This window comes from Euprymna scolopes, chromosome 6, assembly GCF_053919585.1.
Source record: "Euprymna scolopes isolate OS-2025 chromosome 6, ASM5391958v1, whole genome shotgun sequence".
Classification (NCBI taxonomy): Eukaryota; Metazoa; Mollusca; class Cephalopoda; order Sepiida; family Sepiolidae; genus Euprymna; species Euprymna scolopes.
Genome location: NC_136487.1, coordinates 12,302,072 through 12,317,969, shown reverse-complemented (window position 1 = coordinate 12,317,969; position 15,898 = coordinate 12,302,072). Strand labels below are relative to the sequence as shown.

Below are 15,898 nucleotides of genomic sequence, written 5' to 3'. Positions count from 1 at the left end.
TCAACGATTTGACCTTTGAGAACTCTACCAAACTCCTCTGCCAATTTTGGGTATAAACACTTGAAATTTTAGATATAGGTTCCTTGGACATGGATCTAACTTAATAACTTGATTTGAACCCAAAACAATAAATGTTAAGTGGTCATAATAGGGGTAAAAGTTAAAAATAAATTTGACCTCTGCGGCCTCTACCAAATTACTCAGACAATTCCTGGCCTAAACATTTAAAATTTTACATAAAGAGTATTCAGAGATAGGGCAAGCTTTTTAATCGGTTTGGGGCGAAAATTTGAGCTACCAATATATAAATGTATGTATGTTTGCATGTCTGCCTAAAACTTTCGATAGAGGCGACAGATTTTCACAAGATCAGTATCGTTTTGAAGCTCGACCCTTCAAACAAAAAATTAGCTAAAAACATTAATTTCTTCACCCTCAACTGGGCACTTTTCTACAGGGAGGGGTTGCTTTTGTCGCCGATATTTTCGAAAGTCATCCCCTCTTTTCGATTGTCTAGCCTTAATTTAAACCTATGTCACTTCCGGTTTGGCGGTGGTTGTAACAGCAAAGACGTCACATTTTTTTCCTGTTCTTTTCCTCCTTCACAATACAGGTTCGAGCCTGCCTTCCTACTACCACTTTTTTTTTTTGCTCAACATACACCTCCAAACACCCGGGCAACCAACGCCGGGCTGAAATGCTAGTATAATAATAAATACGAAATCTGCATTAATCAAAATATCAGATTTAAGCATGCCGCCAATACCAGGCGACCTGCTAGTATATATATATATATATATACACAGGGTGGAACAATAAAACTGTCGGCCTGGAAAAGACAACATGATTCCATTTCCGTTCGATAAAAACCAGTTTTCTTTTTTTGTTGCAGACCATCTACTAGTTGGCCAGTTGTGTACAAATCCCCAAAGCGATAGAAGACTTCTATCATGTCTGAAAGTGACACAATGTTCAACGAGCGAGATCAATGCACTGCTGTACAACTCATGCTCTCTACAGATCCAAGTTATGACAACAGGACCATTGCCAGCACCCTCAAAATGAAAATCCGGACTATTTAGGCTCAAATAAAGTTAAAAATTTGGATCCATGTCCAAGGAACCTACATCTAAAATTTCAAGTGTTTACACCCAAAATTAGCGGAGGAGTTTGGTAGAGTTTTCAAAGATCAAATCGTTGAACTTTGACACCTTGACAGCCAAATTTCTGGTCGAAAACCGATTAAAAAGATTTTCCCAAATCTCAATACCCCTTATGTCAAATCTCGAGTCTGTAAACTAAAAATTAACAGAGTAATTTGGTAGGGAAATGTACACACAACGACAGACAGACACACAGACAATTTCACTTTAATAGATATATATATATATATATATATAGATAGATAGATATGTATGTTTACATATGTGTGTGTGCTTGTGTATGTATGAGTGAGTAAGAAAATATATATAACGTATTCAAATTTGTGTATATATATATATATGCGTTAAAAAATTTTTACTAAAACAATTCAATATAAAAGTTTGCTGAATGCGAACAACAGAACATAAATAAGTAAACAATGGAATGTTACATTCCAATTGCCAAATTTTTATTCATTTTTTCTTACGAAAATTAAAAACAATTCGGTGTAACTTGACAACCATTTTGTACACAAACCAGGAACATATATGCAGCTCATAAAAAGACCAATGATTGCTCCCGGGAGAAAACCTTCTAGCAAAAATAACAAGACATAAAAAGCACTTTAATAATTTTAAGCATATTTTTCATAACTCAGGATTATAAATTCAAGATGAATAACTATGATAACATCCTGGTTTCTTTTGAGGAAATGGGTTTTGTGTAAACAAAGTGGGTTTTGTGTAAACAAAATGGTTCCTCCATCGCAACAAACGAAAATAATTTGATCATCCTCACGCTGAGAGTTTGTTTAAAATGAAACGTGTTCATGCAGATCCAGTGTTAATCGCTCATTCTAACTACCCTGATCCAGTAGCAGGACAGGCTCGAGACACCTGAAGACCAGGTGAGATGGAAGAGTGTAAACATCCTCCAACATACAGTACCTGGTATACTAAAATGGTCACCCATCTGGTACTGGCCAAGCTCAGTATTGCTTAATTTTGGTATTCTGACATGAACTCGTATATCAATGCGATTATGCAGGTTCTATTTAAGATGCCAGTAAAAGTTTTTTGCTAATTTTTTGTTTTTATTCATTTTATTAATTTTTTGTTTTTATTAATTTTGTAAATTTTTTTGTTTTTATTAATTTTGTAAATTTTTTTGTTTTATTTTATTTTGGTAATATTTTAATTTTTCTTTTGTTTATTCTCACATTGTTTTAAATTTCGGTAAGAAAAAAATGAATAAATATTTGGTCGTTGAATTTAACATTTTGTTTGTATTTGAATAAACTATTTTTTTGTTTTTCAGAGAATTTCCTTGTACAGATGCACTTATTTCCGCTCGATCATCCGTAAAAAAATTAAATATCGAATGCAGCAGCAAATCCTGGGAACATGTTTACCAGAAAGAACAGTCGGAAATAAGTCATACACCATCCATTATGATTATGCAATTCTTGCAGCTACATATTTAGAAAACGGAGCTGTTAAGCTTAACTTAGTGATTTGGGACAAGAAGGAGAAAGCAACAACCCTAGTTGAAGTCAGCATTCCTAATGATGCTGGCTTAAAAAGAGATTAGAGGGAGAAGATAAAAAAATATCAATATCTGACATGCGACATGAAAAGAAATTGGAATCTTAGGAAGATCTCCATCATTCGAGTAATCATAGGAGCAAACATGCGAATGAAAAATAATTTAAAAAACTGGTAAATATACTCGGTGAACCAAGTGCAAGAGAGATTTAAAAAACAATTGCACAGATTCTTAAAATATCTCTGTTGCAGTCTTTAAATTAGTCTATGATAACATGATGATAGAAAGCCCCTGATAGGATGCTCCATACCCAGCAAAACCAAAAAGATAAAAACCTTTTTTAAATAAATGAAAACTAGCTGTAAGATAGACAGCATTTATTCTTCAATTAAAATATGAGTTATTCCCCTTGCTCAATTTTAATTTTAGGTAATTATTTTAATATGTTTCATATTAACAGTGTTAAACTTTTCACGTTTTTTTGAACAACTATCTTCCTCCAAACACATGTGTTATGGATTTCTTTCTTTTTCATCTTCTTCATCTTCTTCATCCGGTCATGTTGGGATTCTAGTGTTGGTGTGGTTACTAAGCGCAAAGTACTCTCTCTTTGACGGAATGGTCATTATTGACCAGCTGTGGCACTCTTCATGAATCATCACCATTGACTCCAGTTCTGCGCCTTTCTGAGCAACTCAGCCAAGCTAATATCCGTGATGTCCTTCACATTGTCTGACATTCTTGTTTTTGATCTTCCACGTTCTCTTTTGCCAAGGGTTGTACCAAAGAGCAGATCTTTTGTTAGGCCATCTGTTCCTGTCATTGATGTTGTCCTAGGAGAGTCACATTCCAAAGCAAGTTACATTTAACGGTGGTAGCACAATTTTTACTCACTAATCATTTTCTCCTACCCCTCTCCCCAACATAACTGGTAACTTTTATACATTTGGTACATTTTTTTTCCGCACCAGTACTATGTGTATTTACCTTCTTCTTCTGATACATTTCACATTAAATCGGCATGGTGCAATCTCCTCCAGAACCCATTCATTTGTACATTTGTTCACCCAGCTTACACAAAGAAGTCTACAAAGGCACCACAATTCAAAAGCAGCAATTTATAAGTAAAGTACACTTCACAATTTAAATACACAATAAAAACGCACAGAAAAAAAATATTATCTACGTAAGCAAGTTAAATATAGGTGTGTGTGGATGTGGCATTGTTAGTATCTCTGCATTTGAACTAAATTTCTATCTTTCAACCATCTGTCATTTGACCCTTCTTAATGTTTCAAACCTAAATCGATCGTATTCTGTTGCCATTCTACCTGTCATGATTATTCACTGTCGAGTTCAACCAGTGTCCCCCAAATATATTTACTCTTGATCAGAAATCTTAAATGTCTATTTTTTTCTCAGTTTACTTCCACTAAAAACTATAAACTTCTTACCTAATTCTCTACTTACACCTCACCCTGGTTAACTGTTCATGGTGTCACTTTGTCTGTGTAGTACAATGGATCCATTATTTTCATATTGTTATTCATTACATAATTAATCTGTCACTGTTGTCAAGTTTGGAGAGTGGGGGCAATCTATTGCACCACAACAGAACAGATCTCCCTGGATTATTTCCTCTTGGTACCAAAATCAACAGTCTAGACTATTCTTGCAATGAGTTTTTCCTTGTTGATTGCGGTATGATGCAGGTCTTTTGCAGTTCTAGAAGGTTCACTATCCAGGGTTTTACCTTCTCTCTTTGGGAAGGGGGTTAGTTTATTGCTAACCACCTGAGGTAGGCGCCTTTACCAGAGAATGCATATAGGGCTGCTCAGGTACCTTTTGCAGGGTCAGAGTGTTCCCCTCCATACCTTGAAGGTGCTGACTTTTCAATCCCACTTTCCAACCCACGTTGGAAAAAAATAAATACCTTGAATTATGGCAAAATTCCTTCTTTAATGTGATAAAAAAATAATACAGATGATGATGATGATGATGATTGTTTATTTCTGCGAAGGTAGGTTACACAAAACAAGGTTATGAAATGGAATGAGATATATATATATATATATATATATATATATATATATAAATGCAACTTCGTGTTTTTGTAAGTGAGTTTGTTCTTTATACACTCTGAAATGGCTGAACAGATTTTCTTTAAAATTTACAGAACTTTAGTGTATAAGTCTGAGAGTGATCTTAGTTAAGTTTTGTCTTAGAATACCCTCGATAATTATCGATAATCGAAATTGTTAATTTATCATCGGTAAAGTCATTTTTTTCCATGTCATCACTTAGCAACAATGATAGAACAAAAGGCCGTGAAAATTCTACTGCAGGTAAGTTGATAACGTGTTTTTTTTTTTTTTTTTGCATGACGTGGTATGTAGGTTCAAATCCCACACATAAATTTCTTTGTTTTTTTCGTTAACTAGAAAAAAGTTTATATTAAAATAATTTTATAGAAGAAACAGTAGGTTCTCTAGAGTGCAATTTAGAATAACATATTTTGAACCAAGTTACTGCATGGAGGCATGTGAAGCTTCCTCCCGGGTGATTTCATGGATTTTGATAACAATAAAAATATAAGAGTATGAAATATTTGTTGATCATCAACGTCGAGTCTCCCTGCTAGTATATATAATAATGTATATCGCATTTGGAATTGAAAGTCAAAATAGACAGGATAAAATTTGGTAAATAAGTTAGATATAATGAACACTGTGAAGTTTTGTATTAGGGAGAAATTATTTAAAAAAAAAAAAAAAAAAAAAACTGGAAACAAACGAATATGAATGCGGTAAGCTATTACAAAAATGGGGAAGTTTTGCTTTTAATTTCGACAATCCCTGTGCCTTCTTATGCCCATAATTCATGTTGATATATATTAGGCTATACTAAAATTTGACCGGGAATAACTACATTGTTTTGAAAAGTAAAATTTTTAGAGTCTATTAAAAATAAATTTCGCCATTCAATTTATATTCAATTATCGAAAATCTACTTACCTCCTTAATTTGTCTTTAAAATGTGTTTTTCCAAAATTTAAAACAAAACCGAAGTAAAACATATCTAATATTTAAGGGGAGATAATTAATAATACCATTCTTTTCTACAATTTATCTCCCCTGTTAAAAGTGAATTCTCTGGAGTTAGGGGAACAAATTCTTTCTCTTGAACTGTTGAACGAATACAATTTTAAATGGCGCAAAATAGCGTTTATTTTGTTTTTGTCGATGAGAGAGAAACTACTTTTACTTCCAGAAACACCTGGAAGATTTTTCGGTGCTTGTTTAAATCAGTGATGTCTTAAACCAATGCATTTCAGGTGAAAACATTATTATGTACTTACGTTTCATGTCCAAATTAGTATAGATTCTAAAAATTTCGAAAAATGATCAGTACAAGAAAAAATTACAAGTAAAAATCGATTTCTTCTTTTTATTGTATAGTTTAATGTGGAACCGCTATGTGACATATTCGGTGTGACAAACTGACTTATCTCCCTTGATTTTAATCAAGGGAGATAAGTCAGTTTTAAACACAAAATATTAGAACATAATTGTTAGGTACGGGCAAAATGAATACCGATGCTCAAAATGTATAAACATTTTGACCCCTCCCTTTACTTAAAAATTCACCAAAAATTAGGAAATTAACCAATTTTTCAGTAGTTATCAAATAATGATCGCGGAATATAATGAACTAATTATTTTTATTTAAATCTGAGTGGAAATGCATTATTTTGTTTAAACAAAAAATACCTTTACTAAAGTTATGGTTTTCAGTAGTAAATAAAAAACGCAAGAATTTATTTTTGATTTTTTTATATAAATAAAGCATCGTAATTTGTAACAATAAAAAAGAAAATAATTTTTATATGAACATTACGAAAAAAAAGCCCCTAAATCCGTATTAATGAATTCGATATAAATCAAAGAAAAATTAATTTCTCGAACTACCGACATTACCATTGAATTAAGCATTGTTTATTTAATATTTTCACACAAAAAATATAATTGCAAAAAATATTTTTACTTTTTTTCTAAATTACAGATTTCGCATAATTTTTATATGCAAGATTTTAATAATTTCCTTGCTCGCAAGAATGTGAAATTTTCGGCTTAACATAATTTTTATATAATCTCGAACAATAATTTTTTTTTTTTTTAATTCATTTAAAAACAGGAACATAAAACATAATTAAATTAAAAAATGATAAAAATTGATAAGAATGTATGGATGCTCGTCTGGGGGGGGGGGGAAGAAAAAAGAAATCATGACTTCATTTTGAAACAGCGTTTCGATTGGCTGAAATTTTGGGTCTCCTTATAATCGTGTTTATAAAATTTGTTTGTTGTGTTTTTGGCGAACGGTAAATTACTTGCTTTTTGAGGGTTAGGTAAGTTATTTTTGCACAAACATGATGTGTTTTTTTTTTTATTATTTAATTCAAGATCTTAGGACTTTACTTTACTCATTATCTTTGAAATAGACCCAAACACTAATATTTATCTTTTAAAGGATTTTTACAATGAATTTATTTAACTTCAAAATTTAGCTGAATTGGTTAGCTCGCTGTGAAAACATTTTTCATAACTTTTTTTTTTTTTCACGTGTACAAATATTTTTTTCCTTTAGGAAATTAACTTTAGTCCTTTATCTTTCAAATACAATCAAAAAGTAGTCGGTAAAAATCATGATCGTTTGATAGTAGGAGAATCGTTGACTGCCCATTATTTACTACACTGTTGTAGATTTTCCAAAAATCATGAGTTCTTAATTTCTGTGCTTTGATGCGTTTTCTGGTGGTTTCAGTGTATTCTGTCTTAGTTGTCGCTATTTCTCTCTTAGAATTACTTCTAGCTTCTATATACTTCTGTCTGTTTAAACGGGACTTATGTGGGTTGAATGCGGTACACATGCTGCCTTTGAGCAATGGCAGCTACACAAGTGGGGAGAGTGGGGCTTGCTATAGAATTTCTGTGTGGGAACATGTGCTTCAATTGCAGTTTTGAACCATTCAGTGGTCTCATTTGCACACTGTTCAGCTGGAAGAGAAAGATATTTCCCTATAGGGCATCTCTGATGAGATCCCTGATGGCTTTCTAGTCAGCCTTTTTGTAATACCTCGTTGTTTTGTTGGGTCGAGAATTTAAGGCGATTTCTACCATTACCACAGCATGATTAGTATTCCCGGGTGGGCTGTGGGCATTCATTGTACAATCATCAGGAACATTAATAAACATGAATTTGCATGAACTTTTCTAAATGATTGCTTTTTGACTGAAAATATCTTTTATATTGTTGTAAAATGATAAATATGACAATATTTTGTTTTTCACAATTTTTCATTCTGCGAACTGGTGACCCATCTACTCTCTCAATCTTTCGTTTCCATTTTCATGTGCATAAACGTTATTTATATATCCCATTTTTTTTTCATGTGCATGAACGTTATTTATATATCCCATTTTTTTTCATGTGCATAAACGTTATTTATATATCCAAATTTTTTTCATATGCATAAACGTTATTTATATATCCCATTTTTTTTTCATGTGCATAAACGTTATTTATATATCCCATTTTTTTTTCATGTGCATAAACGTTATTTATATATCCAAAATTTTTTATGTGCATAAACGTTATTTATATATCCAAAATTTTTTTTTATGTGCATAAACGTTATTTATATATCCCAATTTTTTTTTATGTGCATAAACGTTATTTATATATCCCAATTTTTTTTTATGTGCATAAACGTTATTTATATATCCAAAAAGTTTTTTCATGTGCATAAACGTTATTTATATATCCAAAATTTTTTTTCATGTGCATAAACGTTATTTATATATCCCAATTTTTTTTTCATATGCATAAACGTTATTTATATATCCCAATTTTTTTTTCATATGCATAAACGTTATTTATATATCCCAATTTTTTTTTCATGTGCATAAACGTAATTTATATATCCAAATTTTTTTTCATATGCATAAACGTAATTTATATATCCCATTTTTTTTTCATATGCATAAACGTTATTTATATATCCAAATTTTTTTCATGTGCATAAACGTTATTTATATATCCAAATTTTTTTTTTCATGTGCATAAACGTTATTTATATATCCAAATTTTTTTTTCATATGCATAAACGTTATTTATATATCCAAATTTTTTTCATATGCATAAACGTTATTTATATATCCAAAATTTTTTTCATATGCATAAACGTTATTTATATATCCAAAATTTTTTTCATGTGCATAAACGTTATTTATATATCCCAATTTTTTTCATGTGCATAAACGTTATTTATATATCCAAATTTTTTTCATATGCATAAACGTTATTTATATATCCCAATTTTTTTCATATGCATAAACGTTATTTATATATCCAAAATTTTTTTCATATGCATAAACGTTATTTATATATCCCAATTTTTTTTCATATGCATAAACGTTATTTATATATCCAAAAATTTTTTCATATGCATAAACGTTATTTATATATCCAAATTTTTTTTCATATGCATAAACGTTATTTATATATCCAAATTTTTTTCATATGCATAAACGTTATTTATATATCCAAATTTTTTTTCATATGCATAAACGTTATTTATATTTCCCAATTTTTTTTCATATGCATAAACGTTATTTATATATCCCAATTTTTTTCATGTGCATAAACGTTATTTATATATCCAAATTTTTTTCATGTGCATAAACGTTATTTATATATCCAAATTTTTTTCATGTGCATAAACGTTATTTATATATCCAAATTTTTTTCATATGCATAAACGTTATTTATATATCCAAATTTTTTTTCATGTGCATAAACGTTATTTATATATCCAAATTTTTTTTCATGTGCATAAACGTTATTTATATATCCCAATTTTTTTCATATGCATAAACGTTATTTATATATCCAAAATTTTTTTCATATGCATAAACGTTATTTATATATCCAAATTTTTTTTTTCATATGCATAAACGTTATTTATATATCCCATTTTTTTCATATGCATAAACGTTATTTATATATCCAAATTTTTTTTTCATATGCATAAACGTTATTTATATATCCCATTTTTTTCATATGCATAAACGTTATTTATATATCCAAAATTTTTTTCATATGCATAAACGTTATTTATATATCCAAAATTTTTTTTCATATGCATAAACGTTATTTATATATCCAAATTTTTTTCATATGCATAAACGTTATTTATATATCCAAATTTTTTTCATATGCATAAACGTTATTTATATATCCCAATTTTTTTCATGTGCATAAACGTTATTTATATATCCAAATTTTTTTCATATGCATAAACGTTATTTATATATCCAAATTTTTTTCCGTTCACCATAATATAACATTCATAGCTATTTTATCACATTCATATTAATTGTAAAGGTCATTCTTGATAAATTTCTAAAGATGTGACTGTCGTCTGAGCAACCACAGCAGAAGAACAAGACAAAAACTTTCTTTGGTTTGTTACACTTACGTTTAAAATACAATTTCTCCAACGACAATGCTGTTCGGGTGTCAACATCACACAAAAGCTGAAAGAGAAATTCTTGAAAAGGATGGGTCTTTTCCTTGTGTGACAATGGCACCAGTTGTAAAACCACATGTTATCCTGCTCGACAGCATTGCCAACACCAGAGCTGTTTCCATGGTTTTCTTCTACTTCATCTTCTCTTCTGGACATGCCGTCGTCTCTCACATTGGTGGCTGCCAAGGGAGGAAGGTTGAGCGGCATAGTGGCTCACAACTATAAAAGAACAACAAAAAAAAAACACAAACAAAAACACAAACGTAATAAACACAAACGCAAAAAACACAAACATAAAAACCCAACAGAAAAACACAAACAAAATAAACAAAAAAAAAAAAAAAAAAAAAAAAACCAAAAATACAAACACAAAAAACACAAACAAAAAAATGCAAACAAAACGTATCTGTCATCTTAATAACCACACTGAAGAGAAAAACAACACAAAAAATACAAACAAGATATGACTGTCGTCTAAATAACCACACTGAAGAGAAAAACAACAGAAAAAACACAAACAAAAAACACAAACAGAAAACAAAACACAAGAAACACAAACAAGATATGACTGTCGTCTAAATAACCACACTGAAGAGAAAAACAACAACAACAAAAAAAAAACAAAAAGCACAAACTCCGACACATTCTGCAAATATCAGTTGTACTTTAGTGTGGGTGTGTGTGACACCATCGACCTTCTATAAAAGTCCAATCATTCTGTCGAGGTCATGTGCATCAGCTAATGTCAGATCAAATCGATCTCCTAAAACTCAATCTAGTCCAAGCTACAACTTGCTTACTTGCAATTGCCCTCAATCGAACTATCATCAATCTAAGACTGTTTTTTTTTTTTTTTTATTACATTTTCACCCCAAACAAGGCACATTGCCACTTTGGTGTAGGGGGCTACTATCAGGGGAAACATCTACTGGGGTACTATGTAGGGATTTGGGCAGCGAGATGTTGGTTCACATTGCACTTGAACTTATGCAAGTCAGTACAGTTGGGGAAGTTTGACCTGGAATGGAATTCCAAAGTCTAGCAGTTCTGAGGAAGAAACTACTGGAGTAGAAAGATCTTTTACATCTAGTGATATCTACAGTGTGGGGGTGGGATTTTGCAGCTTGTCGGGTCTCTCGAGGGTGTTTACGTCGTGGGGGCACAAGTGATTGCAGTTCATCAGAGCATTCACCATTATAATACTTGTAGAAAAGGCAGAGGGATGCAACGTTTCGACGATGGGACAGAGGCTGAAGCTTAGATGCCAGTTCAGGGCCTATCAGATTTGCGGCTCTCTTTTGAACCCTGTCAAGGAGCGAGAGACTAGTAGCCGATGCACCAGCCCAAATATGACAGCAATATTCCATACATGGGCGAATAGTGGCCTTGTAGAGGTACAGGATACTTTCGGGTGTTAGAAGTTTTCTAGCACGGTAGAGAGAGCCCACCTTCCTCGCAGCGGCCCTGGCAATGCTCTCAATGTAATTGTTCCAGCTCATGTTTCCTGTGAACGTTAGGCCAAGGAGCTTCAGAGACGTACTCTCAGATAAAGAGTCGTTGGCCATTGCTATAGGTGGTAGGGAAGGTTTCTTGTAATTATTGAATGAAACCAGTTTTGTCTTGGCGGCATTGAACGTGACCATCCATTTTTGTCCCCATTCCACTACTGATTGGAGGTCATCCTCTAGTGTTTCTGCCATTTCTTTAGATATGTGTTCATTTGTTTTTCTGTCGTGCCTGCTATAGAGTGTGGTGTCATCAGCATATATACCCATCTCAGAGTCAATTTTGTCAGGGAGGTCATTTATGAATATCAGGAACAGCAGAGGTCCAAGGATAGATCCCTGGGGCACTCCCGCATTTATATCATATTGTTTCGATGTACGACCATCGAGGACAACCTGGATTTTTCTCTTATCTAAGAAGGATTTAATTATGTTAAGTATTCTACCAGTGATACCGTATGATCTAATCTTCCTGAGGAGACCCTCATGCCATACCCTTTCAAAAGCCTTGGATATATCTAGAGCTACTGCTCTGCCCTCTCCCGCTTTGTCCAGTGAATGGTATATGCGTTCAGAGATTACAGTGAGGATGTCTGCCGTGGAACGGGCTTGTCTAAATCCATATTGTTGGTCGGTCAGAAGTTTAGAATCTGTAAGGTGCCGGACTAGAGCATGGTTAATTAAGGTCTCAAATATTTTGGCAAAAAGTGGGAGGAGGCTAATAGGGCGATAATTTAATGGGTCAGTTCTTTCGCCAGAGTTCTTGAATACTGGTACTACAGAAGCAGTTTTCCAGCAGCCCGGAAAACAAGATTCATTAAGGCATTTGTTGTAGAGTTTGGAGAGAACTGGAGCTACTTCGGCTGAGCACTTTTTTAATAGCACAGCTGGGATGAGGTCGGGTCCACATGCTTTTGAAGTGTCAAGGTTTTTTATGATAGCATGCATCTGAGCAGGGGTGATTATTAGATCGTCAAGCGTGGCGTCTGTCCGCATAGGAAATTGAGGTAGGGGGTGGTTTAGAGGGTCCAGTGTGGAGTTTGAGGCAAACCGACTGGCAAGCATGTTAGCCTTCTCGGTTGCTGAGCAAAGAACCTCGTGATTGTTGGTTAGTGGAGGAATTGTTGATTGCCCATTATTTACTACACTGTTGTAGATTTTCCAGAAGTCACGAATTCCTAGTTTTTGTGCTTCGATGCGTTTTTTAGTGGTTTCCGTAAATTCCCTCTTAGCTGTCGCTATTTCTTTCTTGACGTTACTTCTAGCTTCTATGTACTTCTGTCTGTTTGAACTAGACTTATGTCGGTTAAACCTACGGAATGCATGCTGCCTTTGAGCAATGGCAGTTGCGCAAGTCGAAGTAAACCATTGGGGAGAGTGGGGCTTGCTATAGAATTTCCGCATGGGAACATGCGCTTCGATTGCAGTTTTGAACCATTCAGTGGTCTCGGTTGCACACTGTTCAGCAGGAAGAGAAAAAATATTTCCCCATGGGGCGTCTCTGATAAGATCTCTGATTGCTTCCCGGTCAGCCTTTTTATAATATCTCGTAGTTTTGAGCACTGGCTCTTCAGTTTTGGGTCTAGAGTTTAGGGCGATTTCAACCATTATCACCGCATGATCAGCGTTCCCAAGTGGGCTGTCGGCTTTCGTTACACAGTCATCAGGAACTGTGGTCAAAAACAGATCTAATAGTGATGCGTGTTGTTCTTCCTGATCAGGGAAGCAGGTTGGGAAAGTAACAATTTGCGATCGGGAGTGAGATACAGAGAAGCTATGAGTTGCACTGCCTGCTGCATCTGTGTAAGTAGAGAATCCAAGCCAGTTTTTATGATGAACATTAAAGTCACCAAATACATGTACTTGGGCACTAGTGTCGAAGGAGAGTGCTGTGTCTATGCTGTCAGAGACTTTGTTTATTATGGTGCAGTCTTGGGTCGAGGGAGAGCGGTAGAGAAAGTAAAAGTAGCTAATGTTGTGTTGCATGATTAGTCTAAAGCACATAAAGGCTTGATCATCCGTTTCTAGGTTTATTTCTCTAGTCAAGGGAAGAGTGTTACGAATGTAAACTCCAAGTCCGTGCATATGTCTGTCAGAGTCCTTACGGCAGAGTGGGAGATATCCAGGCATGTTAAAGTAATTAGAGGGGATGGAGGAGTGTAGGTTAGTCTCACTTAGTGCTAAGATATCCGGGGTATTTGTTAGGAGAAATGCTTCAACATCAGCTAAATTAGTTCTAAGCCCACGGATATTTGTGAATGCAAGCCTCAAGGGAGGAGGCAAGTTGGATTTGTTTAACCCTAAGCCTGGTTTAAGCTTATTTTTAGATTGTACTGTCATCATTTTTAACGAGTTTCAGTTAGGTTAGGTTAGGGGATGCCGAGCAGGAGGTTATGCAGAATATCACATGCATCACAAGTAGACCATCAGCTGACCCTCCATCAACTAGGACTGTGGCCTCAGGAAAGCCCACCGGGGATGAGTGCAGGGTCCCTTGTCCATGCGCGCTATGGCACTGCAAACATCCCGATATTATACAACTGTTGATGGAGCAACCGCTCTAAGCGCTACCAAAGAGTTAGGGCTCCTGTACTACCAGTCGGAAACAGCAGCCAGTAACTGTCAATCCGGTACCCTCAACCCATCAGAGGAAGGTCAACCCAATCTAATTGCTCAGGCATATATGGTACTCAAGCATTCTCAAGTGCCCAGCTTTAGGTGTGGGGTGTGTCGGGAGTGGGGGAAACGGCGTTCATTGCCCTAGACAAGAAACAAGATCTACCAATGGGTGTTTCTGTCGAATCACTGTGATAGTATCTTTGCGCCTGACTAATAGGCAAAGAAGGAGTATGGAAGCCGGGCGATAGGCAGGATCTATCTACTCCTTAAGCAATTTAGGTTTGCAAACCGGTAATTTGTTTGAGTCACCAGCTCTAAGAAGGTTGTCATCCAAGACTGAAGAGGCCTCCCTCCTCTTTGGTTTAGTTTCAGAGTTTTCCTTCTCCTAGACGGATGATCTGGAAAGATCTCCTGGGTCCGTCACCACTGAGAGGGTTTGCTCCGCGCCTGGGTTCTAATCCAGGTATTTCTGCGACCCCGCGTGGTTAGTTAATGTTATTGGGTTAGTTTGTAGAGGTTATATATCTGCTAAATAGTTACACTCCTCAAAGTGAATTAGGGACATTGTTATTTCATTGTTACTGGATAAAGGGGTTGAGTAGAGCTCATGCAGTGTAAGCAACTATGATTGTAAGGAGGCTTGTTAGGAGGAGATAATGTGGTTTGAGGCTTTCTCATATATATACATTTTTTATTAGTTTTCTTTATTTTTTTTCTTTATTTTTTTTTATTCATGTGAGCTTGGGCCTAGTATAACATTAAAGTGTGAGTAGGTGTTAAGAATTGAACTACGAGTTATGCCCAAACTATATTTTAGATGACAGCAGGGCATGAGATGCGAGTGCAATATAGTACGGATACAACAGTAAGTTTTGAGTCATGTGTAATTTGGTAAATAGATATATGGGCTGGTTTTAGGTGCGAATAAAGTTGAAAGGTACAAAGTGAGTTTCTATTATTTAGAGATGTTTTCAGCTTTCAAGTAAGAGTTATGGACATTTAGCATAGCAAGGAGCATTGGTTCTGTTTCGTATTTGCGTTGCAAAGCTATCTAAGAGGAGACATAGTTGTGTAATGCAGTGCGGTGTGCTTTGCTTCCGAGTACATACTTTGGCTGTTAAATACCAACTGGAATAGGACTGAACTCCAATGCATGTCTAAAGGGTAGAATTGTATAGATGTGTAGTGATGACTAGGCAGTTAGCATGTGAGGGTTAGGGGCTGGAAGTTAAAGATTCCAGTAAAAAACGGTGTGAAATGTAGGAGTTAAGTGGCGGTTTGGTAGGAAGGAGCAGATTGTTAGCCTTCAAGAGACAGGGGTTATTAATTTACAAGAAACATATCTACATTAGGATTTAGAGTGGCAGGTAAGTTTCTTTTTTTTTTTTTTTTTTCGCATGCAGGTTAGACAGGTCTTCGAGGTAAAATGTGTATTGGGATTTCGTAGCTAGCAGTTAGGTGTTTGTTCCAGTTACAAGAACTAGTTAATGGCGGA

The 15,898-nt window shown here is 34.5% G+C and overlaps 2 protein-coding genes across 4 annotated transcripts in view; one reads left to right on the top strand and one right to left on the bottom strand.

Annotated features, from left to right (window-relative positions):
• LOC145277516 (uncharacterized) overlaps window positions 1-4,691 on the top strand; it is a 63,446-nt gene extending 58,755 nt beyond the window's left edge. Inside the window, exon 14 of the mRNA XM_080128942.1 lies at window positions 2,461-4,691. The gene's annotated coding sequence lies outside the window, so the exon portion shown is untranslated. The remainder of the gene's footprint in view (window positions 1-2,460) is intronic.
• LOC145277517 (uncharacterized) overlaps window positions 1-11,194 on the bottom strand; it is a 61,017-nt gene extending 49,823 nt beyond the window's left edge. Inside the window, exon 1 of one of the 3 annotated variants that reach the window (XM_080128945.1) lies at window positions 10,229-11,194. In XM_080128945.1, the coding sequence (XP_079985071.1) occupies window positions 10,229-10,486 (258 nt within the window). In that variant the 5' untranslated portion in view covers window positions 10,487-11,194. The remainder of the gene's footprint in view (window positions 1-10,228) is intronic. The other 2 variants (XM_080128943.1, XM_080128944.1) reach the window with 2 other exon arrangements.
• Window positions 11,195-15,898: the final 4,704 nt, after the last annotated feature.